The following is a 12,517-nucleotide window of genomic DNA, read 5'->3' as shown; positions in this document are numbered from 1 at the left end:
TTATGCCCTAAAAATCAGAGATATGTCACATAAAATAGTTAATAAATAACATTTAGATGCAAATAGACAAAGGATGGCAGCACTCACCAGTCTTGAAGGCAGGTAATTTTTTATTGTGATAAAATCTTCACGGCTCGGGGGTGCATGTACAGATGAGTGTGCAGGTCAAACGACGGCCGTTTCGCGCAACTCAGGCGCTTCAACAGGTCTGTGGGGAGACGGACATGACGCTGGAAGAAATATCTGCCTAGGCAGGCCCTTCTCCCGCCCCACTCCGCCCACCCACTATACAAAAACACAACACGTTAAAATCAATTAAAAACAAATGAACAAGTGACAAAACTTTGCGCTTAATATGACACAGATGTCCTATGTGTACCTCATAGTGTAAATGTTATTATTGAGAGAGAATATATACATACAGTGGCTATTCACAACATAATTAAACCTAAGTTTGCAATTAACGCTTTCATAGTTCTAACCGATCTAATGCAGAACTAATAGACATATTTTAAGGACTTAGTGCCGATGTTCAAACTTACCAGAAGGAACGCAGTCCTCCTGAATGCTGTAAAGCAATATACCCAGATGCAGTAACGCGGATGAAATGGGAGGGACATAGAATGCATACATCGTGTAACCTTAAAGGTAAACTAAATCCTGCATAACTTTTTATAGCAATGTGTTGCTTACAGGGAACGTGAGTTATAAGAAGATTGACATGTCCACCTTCTCATTTAGACCTAAAGGGCCCATCGCTCCTGTTTTCATTATCCACCTGGCCTCTTTTCTCAGCAGCTGGTTATGGAGGTCTCCTCCTCTCTCAGATTTAGTTACTTTTTCAATTCCAGCGAAGGACAAGACTTTTGGGTTCCCCCCGTGGACCTCTCGAATATGATTAATAAGTCGAGGTACTCCTCTGCCCGATGTGACCGATTTGAAATGTGCCCTAAATCGTATATATAGGCACCGTATGGTTTTTCCTATATAGAACCGCCCACATGGGCAGAAAAGTACGTATACGACATAGTCTGACTTGCATGATATAAAGTGAGTAAGTTTATGAGTAATGGGTCCGATGTTTAAGAGTCGCTCTGTTATGTGGTAGTCACAATATGGATAATGTCCGCATCGATTGTTCCCGCTAGGGACGCTTTTTTGTGACCAATTGCTTTTCCTCTCTTGTGTAATGCGATTCCGCACCAATACATCTTTAATTTTTGTGCTGCGCCTATTTGATATTAGTGGGCCCTTCGCTACTATACTGGCCAGATCCTTATCTCTTTCCAGCACGTGCCAGTTTTTTCTAATAGCAACTTTAGAAAAATTGAAAAAGTAACTAAATCTGAGAGAGGAGGAGACCTCCATAACCAGCTGCTGAGAAAAGAGGCCAGGTGGATAATGAAAACAGGAGCGATGGGCCCTTTAGGTCTAAATGAGAAGGTGGACATGTCAATCTTCTTATAACTCACGTTCCCTGTAAGCAACACATTGCTATAAAAAGTTATGCAGGATTTAGTTTACCTTTAACGTTACACGATGTATGCATTCTATGTCCCTCCCATTTCATCCGCGTTACTGCATCTGGGTATATTGCTTTACAGCATTCAGGAGGACTGCGTTCCTTCTGGTAAGTTTGAACATCGGCACTAAGTCCTTAAAATATGTCTATTAGTTCTGCTTCAGATCGGTTAGAACTATGAAAGCATTAATTGCAAACTTAGGTTTAATTATGTTGTGAATAGCCACTGTATGTAAATATTCTCTCTCAATAATAACATTTACACTATGAGGTACACATAGGACATTTGTGTCATATTAAGCGCAAAGTTTTGTCACTTGTTCATTTGTTTTTAATTGATTTTAACGTGTTGTGTTTTTGTATAGTGGGTGGGCGGAGTGGGGCGGGAGAAGGGCCTGCCTAGGCAGATATTTCTTCCAGCGTCATGTTCGTCTCCCCACTTACCTGCTGAAGCGCCTGAGTTGGGCGAAACGGCCGTCGTTTGACCTGCACACTCATCTGCACATGCACCCCCGAGCCGTGAAGATTTTATCACAATAAAATATTACCTGCCTTCAAGACTGGTGAGTGCTGCCATCCTTTGTCTATTTGCATCCACACGTTGTTGAAATTCTCTGGCAATAGCACCCGAAGTCCGGTTACTGGCTGGAGTCGATGCTGGCGGAGAGCAGTTAATTACTTTTTTGGCGTCCTAGTGGTACAGTCAGCTGTATCTTCTCTGTATGACTTTAATAAATAACATTTCCCACATGTCTACTTTACACATTTTTCTGAAACATTTTTTTTGCTAGGAAGTTATAAAGATTAAAAGTTGACCAGCAATTTCTCCTTTTTCCCAAAAAATGTTTGAAAAATAATTTACACAATTTTTTTTTTAGGGATCACCTCACATTTGAAGTGATTTAGAGGGGCCTATATGACAGAAAATACCCAAAAGTCACACCATTCTAAAAACTGCACCCCTCAAGCTGCTCAAAACCACATTGAAAAAGTTTATTAACCCTTCAGGTTCTTCAGGTCCTTCATAGGAATTTTTTAAATGTGGAAAAAAAATTAACCAAAAAAAATGAACATTCAACTTTTTTTCCCCAAAAAAAATACTTTAGACCCCAATTTTTTTTATTTTCACAAGGTTTACAAGAAGAAAACAGACCCCAAAATTTGTTGTGCAATTCATACTGAGCATGATAATATGGCATATGTGGAGGAAAACCACTATTTGGGTGCACAGCAGAGCTTGGTGGGGAAGGAGTGCCATTTGACTAACTGAATGCAATATTTGCTGGAAGAATTAGCAGATTCCATGTCGCGTTTGAAGAGCCCTTGATGTGCGTAAACAGTTAAAATCCCCCTCAAAGAGATGCCATTTTGGAAACTAGACCCCTCGGGGAATGGATCTAGATGTGTGGTGAGCACATTGAATTCTTGAGGGCTTCACAGAAGTGTATAACGTTGAGCCGTGAAAAATCACATTTTCCCCACAAAAATATTATTTCAGCCTCAAATTTAGCATTTTTATAAGGGTAACAGGAGAAATTACACAACAAATTGTATGGTGCAATTTCTCCTGAGTACATTGATACTCCCACGTGAGGGAGAGAACTACTATTTGGGCGCACGGCAGGGCTCAGAAGGGACGGAGCGTCATTTTAATTTTTGAATGTAGAATTTGCTGGAATCATTAGTGGATGCTATGTCCCGTTTTGAGAGCCCCTGATGTGCCTGAACAGTGGAAACCCCCACAAATGACCCAACTTTGGAAACTAGAACCCTCAAGAAATGTATTTGGATGTGTGGTGAGCACCTTGATGCTTCACAGAAATTTATAACGTTGAGCCATGAAAATAAAAAATTACATTTTCCTCATAAAAATGAGATTTTAGTCCCAAGGGTAACAGGAGAAATTGCACCATACAATTTGTTTTGAAATTTCTCTTGAGTATGCGGATACCCCAAATGTGGGAGAATACTACTTTTGAGGCACAGTGCACAGCTCAGAAGGGAAGAGGTGCCATATGGGAGTTCGGATTTTGCTGGAATGGTTTGAGGGTGATGTCACATTGGCAGAGCCGTTGAGGTGCCAGAACAGAACCCTCCCATATTACAAACTACACTTCCCTATGAATTCATTTAGGGGTGCAGTGATAATATTGACAGCACATGTGACTCGCAGAATTTTATACCATTGAGCGGTGAAGAAACAATTACATTTTTACCACTATAATATTGTTTTAGCCCCAAGTTATTATTTTTTCTAAGGGATAATAGAATTTTTTTTCAAACAAACTGAGATCCGTTTTTTCCTGAGTGCGTCAATACCCTACATGTAATTGGGAAAATTTTTTGAGGCACAGTGCAAAGCTCAGAAGTGAAGGACCGCATACTACAGTGCAGATTTTACTATTATGGTTCGCGGGTGCCTTGACCCTCTGGGAGAGCCCCTGAGTTGCCAGAACCCCACATAAGTGACTCCATTTTATAAACTACACCTCTAAACGAATTCACCTAGGGGTGCAGTGATCATGTTGACACCACGGGTATGTCGTATAATTTTCTATCATTGGGCAGTGTCGAAAAAAACCTACTTTTTTAAACACCAAAATTTTGTTTTAGCGCCCAGAATTTACATTTTCACTCAAGACGTGTGTAAAAATGGCATCCTAATTTGTCCCACAAGTTCTATTGAACGTGGCAATACCCCATATGTGGCTGAACAGTACTGCTTCGCCATACTAGAGACAAGGAAGGGACAGAGCGCTATTTGCCTCCTGGAGCGCAGATTTTGCTATAATAGCTTGCAGACTCCATATACAGCGCCCCTAATTGCTAGAAAAGCAGAATCCCCCCTCAATTGAGCCCATTTTGGAAAATATGCCCCTCTGGGAATTTATCTACAGGTGCAGTGACGATTTTGACTCCATGGGTGTTTTCCAGAAACAAGCAGCAATGAATGTTGCCATGTGAAAAGTGCAAACTGCCGTTGTAGTGACCAGTACGTTGTAGTGACCAGTATGTTGCTATCATCAGTACGTTGCAGGCACCAGTACATTATGCCCACCTCATGCTTCTGGAGACACACAGCCATAAGTTAGGCGGGCTCTCGTTGCTTTAGAAATGCCAAACGTCTACATTATATGTGGTTTAGTTACACTGTGGGGTTCAGAAGGGAGGGGAGGCATTTGTATTTGAGAGTGCAGAATTCGCTGAATATCTTTGGAAGGTTACGAAGCCATTTCACTTTTCCAGAGCCTTTGTGCTACCAGTAACATGGAAGCCCCCTATATTTCCGTTAACAGATGACAGACCTGAGTGGGAACTTGCTTTTTTGTGGATTGATTTGAAGCTTTTATTGGGAACATTTTACATAATGTTTGGGATTATGGGATTACATTTATAAAGCATTCTACGCTGAGTACTTACTATGGAGTTTTCATCTAAATCTCCAAGTGACGAGATTCATATGAAACCCCCAAGGGATCCATTCACTTTAATGAGGCAACAGAGTTATTCTGAACTCTGTCTGGCCTCTGTTCAGCGTTGTCCTTTTCAGAGATGCACAAAACTGTGTCCAACAGCACTTTTATGCAGTCCTAAAAAGATGGACACCACCGGTTCAGAGGTCCTATGGAGTCCACAGTGCCTCCATCTTCCTCACTATAGGGAATATTCTGCTGGGGTTCAGTCTGAATCACATATTTCAGAGATTTACATTGGTGTAAGCGCTCAGCGCAGGATAAATGTGAGCCAAGCCTTACTGCGATCTTTGGGAGACAGAACTAACAAAACAGCAGGTGAAGAATTGGTTTTATTTATTTTTTACATCATTACTTGTGCGGTATAAGTGATTAGGCAACTTTAGATTTATATGTTTTTTTGCTTGGCTGCTGTCACACGCTTAAAAAATGCTTTTTATTGCACATCACCATATCATGTCAGGGCATGTTTTTTGCAAGACGAGTTGACGTTTTTATTAGTACCAATATCACACTCATGACACTCTTTGATCGCATTCTATTCTGATTTTTGGGAGGAAGAATGAACAAAAATCAGCAATTCAGGATTATTTTTGTTATGTCACTCCGCATGTGGTAAAATTGATAAGACAGTTTGATTACAGCGATACCACAGTTTTATTTTTTTGATTTTTGATAAAAATCCCACCTTTTGTTCAACGGAATGATGACAAAGCAATGTTTGTCTTGTTTTTTTATTTAATTTTTATGGTGTCCACCAAAGTGGTTAAATAGTGGTAGGTCTATTCGGTCTGGAAGCGACAATACCAAATGTGTACTTTTATTGCTTATATTTTTTTATTCAAATATTTACTTATGGGTACAATATATTTTTACTTTTTAGTTTTGATCTTTTTTTATATTTTTACATTTTTTATAATTTTTTTTTTTTACTTTCTTTAACATTTTTTACTTTGTTCCACTATGGGAATTTCACTTTTTCCAGGCTGATCACTTGTATAGCATGGGGATGCAGGAGCATCCCTATGCTATGCAAACTGTCACCGCTGCTCTGACACACAAAGTTGCCGATTATGATAAAGCAACTTTGCTAGCTCAGGTCATCATCACGACATTGGGTCACCATGGCAACGATCAGGACCCCAAAAAGATGTTGCAGGGTCTCCGATCCAAAGGCAAAGAGGCGGACTGCTGTGAGTTTGATCACATCACTTAGGAGATTAAAGTAGCGGGAGCTTGCACAGGCCGTGTGAGTGCAAAATCATCAAGATGTCACTATGACCCAGGTTACAGGGACATATGGATACGTCCAAGGTGGGAAAGGGGTTAACAAAGCCAAACATTAGGAACCACAAGGTATTGCTTTAATAGTGGACAACCACTTTAAGAAAATGCAATTATTGGTTAAAACATTTCCAACATTCTGAACATGAAAAGGGCTTCTCACCTGTGTGACTGCTCTGATGTTTATTAAGAGTTAATTTCTGTGTAAAATATTTTCCACATTAATCGCATGAAAGACGTTTCTCCTCTGTGTGAATTATTTTGTGACTAGCAAAATCTGATTTCTGTTTAAAACATTTCCCACATTCTGAACATGAAAAAGGCTTCTCCCCTGTGTGGGTTCTCAGGTGCATAACAAAATCTGATTTACGCTTAAAACTTTTCCCACATTCTGAACAGCAAAAAGGTTTCTCCCTTGTGTGAGTTATTTGGTGCTTAACAAAGTTTGATTTCTGTGTAAAACATTTTCCACATACTGAACAGGAAAAAGGCTTCTCCCCTGTGTGAGTTCTATGGTGCACAACCAAATCTGATTTCTCGTTAAAACATTTCCCACATTCTAAACATGAATAAGGCTTCTCCCCTGTGTGAATTCTCTGGTGCTTAAGCAAATCTGATTTCTGGTTAAAACATTTCCCACATTCTGAACAGGAAAAAGGCTTCTCCCCTGTGTGAGTTCTCTGGTGTGTAACAAGATTACATTTGTGGTTAAAACATTTCCCACATTCTGAACATGAAAAAGGCTTTTCCTCTGTGTGAGTTCTCTGGTGACTAAGAAGATTTGATTTATTCACAAAACATTTCCCACATGCTGAACATGAAAAAGGCTTCTCCCCTGTGTGAGTTCTCTGGTGAGCAACAAGAATAAATTTATGGTTAAAATATTTCCCACATTCTGAACAGGAAAAATGCTTCACTCCTGTGTGACTTCTCTGGTGCTTAAACAAATTTGTTTTCTGGTTAAAACACTTCCCACATTCTGAACAGGAAAAAGGCTTCTCCCCTGTATGGGTTCTCTGGTGCGCAACAAAATCTGATTTATGCTTAAAACATTTCCCACAGGTTGAACAGGAAAATGGCTTCTCCCCTGTGTGAGTTCTATGGTGCACAGCCAAACCTGTTTTCTCATTAAAACATTTCCCACATTCTGAACATGAATAAGGCTTCTCCCCTGTGTGGATTCTCTGGTGCTTAACCAAATCTGATTTTCGGTTAAAACATTTCCCACATTCTGAACAGCAAAAAGGCTTCTCCCCTGTGTGATTTCTATGGTGCACAACCAAATCTGCTTTCTCGTTAAAACATTTCCCACATTCCGAACATGAATAAGGCTTCCCCCCTGTGTGGATTCTCTGGTGCTTAACCAAACCTGATTTTCGGTTAAAACATTTCCCACATTCTGAACAGCAAAAAGGCTTCTCCCCTGTGTGGGTTCTATGGTGCACAACCAAATCTGATTTCTCGTTAAAACATTTCCCACATTCCAAACATGAATAAGGTTTCCCCCCTGTGTGGATTCTCTGGTGCTTAACCAAATCTGATTTTCGGTGAAAACATTTCCCACATTCTGAACAGTAAAAAGGCTTCTCCCCTGTGTGAGTTCTATGGTGCACAACCAAATCTGATTTCTCGTTAAAACATTTCCCACATTCTAAACATGAATAAGGCTTCTCCCCTGTGTGAATTCTCTGGTGCTTATGCAAATCTGATTTCTGGTTAAAATATTTCCTACATTCTGAACAGGAAAAAGGCTTCTCCCCTGTGTGGGTTCTTTGGTCTATGGTATGTCCATATTCTGAATGTGAAAATAACTTCTTTTCTTTAGGAGCAGATTGTGTTTTAATGCTTATTTTGTGACTTTCATTTTCCTTTGTAGTCAGTAATAAATCAGAAGACAGGACCTGTTTCAAAGGATCAGATGACAGATCTTTGCTGTGAGGGGATGATGGTATATCTGAAGTCATGGCATTCAATGCAGTTGCATCCTGTAGGATTTCGAGATCATCTGATTTAAAAATTGAAGATGTCAGCTGTACCTCTGATCTCCGAGTACAGTCATCTGCTAAGAAAAAAAAAATTATTTTCAAATAAAATATCCTTGAATTTTATATTTTTGAACATTTCGACTTAAACTGTCCATAAAAATTAGCAAGCTGTGTAAAAAAAACTAATCATTTACCAAAACAATGACAGTTCACAGTCTAATAGAAAACCTTATTAGACGAATCAGTAGTGTGTAGTGTGCAACAGTTTGCTCATTCTGCATCCCAAATATTGAATAAAAAAAACAATCAATGTGTCACGCACGCGCCCAGACTGGTTGGCGCGGGCATACGGGGGTGTGGCCCCACTGGACCACAGACCAAACTTCCCTGGAAGGGGCGTAACTAAGTAGCTTCCTAGGTGTTCCCTGGAGCCTCTGATGGTGAGGTCAGACTTGTACAATAGGAAGCTACCAGGTGCCACTCCAGGGTGATGTCTGGCTGTGGCTGCTGATCCCACTAAGGAACGGAGCGGGCACGGCTGGCACTCTGGCTGACAGGCGGGCACGGCTGGGACACAGGCAGGCAGACGGGTACAACAGAGACACTGGCGGGCAGGCGGACACGGCTGGCTCTCTGGTAGGCAGGCGGGTACGGCTGGAACATAGGAAGAACCGGTAGGGACCGGTCTGCAGGCAGGTATGTGAAACAGGTTGGAACCTGTTCAGACAGGAGGACTAAGTAACAAGTAGAGAAAGACCGCAAGAGCGGATGCAGAGCGAAAGCACAAGAGCTAGAACCAAGAACAGAAACGCAGGAGGCTGAGTGCGAGTAGAAGGTGGAGCGAAGAGAAGGAGAAGGCAGAGCCAAGGGCGGAGCCGCAAGAGGCGGAGCCACTGGAGGCGGAGCCAAGAGCGGAGCCGCTGGAGGCGGAGCCAAGAGCGGAGCCGCTGGAGGCGGAGCCAAGAGCAGAGACGCTGGAGGCGGAGCCAATAGCAGATACGCTGGAGGCGGAGCCAAGAGCGGAGACGCTGGAGGCGGAGCCAAGAGCGGAGATGCTGGAGGTAACTGTTATGATAAGGTAATTCAGTACCACAATGGACATAGAGGTCAGAGCACATACAGTGACCTGACAATAACCCAAAAACATAGAACGAGCTCTGAGACGTGGGAACTCTGCTGACCGCAATCCCTAATCCTCTCCAACCACACTAGAGGCAGCCGTGGATTGCGCCTAACGCTCCCTATGCAACTCGGCACAGCCTGAGAAACTAGCTAGCCTGAAGATAGAAAATAAGCCTACCTTGCCTCAGAGAAATACCCCAAAGGAAAAGGCAGCCCCCACATATAATGACTGTGAGTTAAGATGAAAAGACAAACGTAGAGATGAAATAGATTTAGCAAAGTGAGGCCCGACTTTCTGAACAGAGCGAGGATAGGAAAGGTAACTTTGCGGTCAACACAAAACCCTACAAAAACCACGCAAAGGGGGCAAAAAGACCCTCCGTACCGAACTAACGGCACGGAGGTACACCCTCTGCGTCCCAGAGCTTCCAGCAAGCAGTAAAAAACAAATAGACAAGCTGGACAGAAAAAAACAGCAAACAAAATAGCAAAGCAGAACTTAGCTATACAGAGCAGCAGGCCACAGGAACGATCCAGGAGGAAACAGGTCCAATACTAGAACATTGACTGGAGGCCAGGATCAAAGCACTAGGTGGAGTTAAATAGAGCAGCACCTAACGACTTCACCACATCACCTGAGGAAGGAAACTCAGAAGCCGCAGTACCACTTTCCTCCACCAACGGAAGCTCACAGAGAGAATCAGCCGAAGTACCACTTGTGACCACAGGAGGGAGCTCTGCCACAGAATTCACAACAGTACCCCCCCCTTGAGGAGGGGTCACCGAACCCTCACCAGAGCCCCTAGGATGACCCCAGCTGGACACAGACATGGATTTCCAATCTAATACTGGATTATGGACTTGTAGCCATGGCAACCCCAACACGACCACATCATGCAGATTATGCAACACCAGAAAGCGAATAACCTCCTGATGTGCAGGAGCCATGCAAATGGTCAGCTGGGTCCAGTACTGAGGCTTATTCTTGGCCAAAGGCGTAGCATCAATTCCTCTCAATGGAATAGGACACTGCAAGGGCTCCAAGAAAAACCCACAACGCCTAGCATACTCCAAGTCCATTAAATTCAGGGCAGCGCCTGAATCCACAAATGCCATGACAGAATATGATGACAAAGAGCAGATCAAGGTAACGGACAGAAGAAATTTTGACTGTACCGTACCAATGGTGGCAGACCTAGCGAACCGCTTAGTGCGCTTAGGACAATCAGAGATAGCATGAGTGGAATCACCACAGTAGAAACACAGCCCATTCAGACGTCTGTGTTCTTGCCGTTCAACTCTGGTCAAAGTCCTATCGCACTGCACAGGCTCAGGTTTAAGCTCAGGTAATACCGCCAAATGGTGCACAGATTTACGCTCACGCAAGCGTCGACCGATCTGAATGGCCAAAGACATAGACTCATTCAGACCAGCAGGCATAGGAAATCCCACCATGACATCCTTAAGGGCTTCAGAGAGACCTTTTCTGAAAATAGCTGCGAGCGCACCACTTTCTAAATTTCTGACAATATACCTCTATCTCATCCTGACCCTGACACAGAGCCAGCAAGTTTTTCTCTGCCTGATCCACTGAATTAGGTTCATCGTACAGCAATCCGAGCGCCAGGAAAAACGCATCGATATTACTTAATGCAGGATCTCCTGACGCAAGAGAAAATGCCCAGTCCTGAGGGTCGCCACTTAAAAAAGAAATAATGATCCTAACTTGTTGAACTGGGTCACCAGAGGAGCGAGGTTTCAAAGCCAGAAATAGTTTACAATTATTTTTGAAACTCAGAAATTTAGTTCTATCTCCAAAAAACAAATCAGGAATAGGAATTCTCGGTTCTAACATAGAATTCTGAACCACAAAGTCTTGAATATTTTGTACTCTTGCCGTGAGCTGATCCACACATGAAGACAGACCTTTAATGTCCATCGCTACACCTGTGTCCTGAACCACCCAAATGTCTAGGGGAAAAAAAAGGCAAAACACAGTGCAGAGAAAAAAAAATGGTCTCAGAACTTCTTTTTTCCCTCTATTGAGAATCATTAGTACTTTGGGCCTCCAGTACTGTTATGATAAGGTAATTCAGTACCACAATGGACATAGAGGTCAGAGCACATACAGTGACCTGACAATAACCCAAAAACATAGAACGAGCTCTGAGACGTGGGAACTCTGCTGACCGCAATCCCTAATCCTCTCCAACCACACTAGAGGCAGCCGTGGATTGCGCCTAACGCTCCCTATGCAACTCGGCACAGCCTGAGAAACTAGCTAGCCTGAAGATAGAAAATAAGCCTACCTTGCCTCAGAGAAATACCCCAAAGGAAAAGGCAGCCCCCACATATAATGACTGTGAGTTAAGATGAAAAGACAAACGTAGAGATGAAATAGATTTAGCAAAGTGAGGCCCGACTTTCTGAACAGAGCGAGGATAGGAAAGGTAACTTTGCGGTCAACACAAAACCCTACAAAAACCACGCAAAGGGGGCAAAAAGACCCTCCGTACCGAACTAACGGCACGGAGGTACACCCTCTGCGTCCCAGAGCTTCCAGCAAGCAGTAAAAAACAAATAGACAAGCTGGACAGAAAAAAACAGCAAACAAAATAGCAAAGCAGAACTTAGCTATACAGAGCAGCAGGCCACAGGAACGATCCAGGAGGAAACAGGTCCAATACTAGAACATTGACTGGAGGCCAGGATCAAAGCACTAGGTGGAGTTAAATAGAGCAGCACCTAACGACTTCACCACATCACCTGAGGAAGGAAACTCAGAAGCCGCAGTACCACTTTCCTCCACCAACGGAAGCTCACAGAGAGAATCAGCCGAAGTACCACTTGTGACCACAGGAGGGAGCTCTGCCACAGAATTCACAACAGTACCCCCCCCTTGAGGAGGGGTCACCGAACCCTCACCAGAGCCCCTAGGATGACCCCAGCTGGACACAGACATGGATTTCCAATCTAATACTGGATTATGGACTTGTAGCCATGGCAACCCCAACACGACCACATCATGCAGATTATGCAACACCAGAAAGCGAATAACCTCCTGATGTGCAGGAGCCATGCACATGGTCAGCTGGGTCCAGTACTGAGGCTTATTCTTGGCCAAAGGCGTA

The 12,517-nt window shown here is 42.9% G+C and overlaps 1 protein-coding gene across 1 annotated transcript in view; it reads right to left on the bottom strand.

The window, feature by feature from the left end:
* Positions 1 to 2,081: 2,081 nt before the first annotated feature.
* LOC138666947 (zinc finger protein 271-like) overlaps positions 2,082 to 12,517 on the bottom strand; it is a 57,555-nt gene continuing 47,119 nt past the window's right edge. The window contains exon 6 of the mRNA XM_069755145.1: positions 2,082 to 8,341. Coding sequence (XP_069611246.1) covers positions 6,501 to 8,341 — 1,841 coding nt within the window. The 3' untranslated portion in view covers positions 2,082 to 6,500. The remainder of the gene's footprint in view (positions 8,342 to 12,517) is intronic.

The sequence above is a fragment of the Ranitomeya imitator genome, chromosome 2, assembly GCF_032444005.1.
Source record: "Ranitomeya imitator isolate aRanImi1 chromosome 2, aRanImi1.pri, whole genome shotgun sequence".
In the NCBI taxonomy this organism is placed as follows: Eukaryota; Metazoa; Chordata; class Amphibia; order Anura; family Dendrobatidae; genus Ranitomeya; species Ranitomeya imitator.
This window is presented reverse-complemented; position numbering and strand designations above follow the sequence as displayed.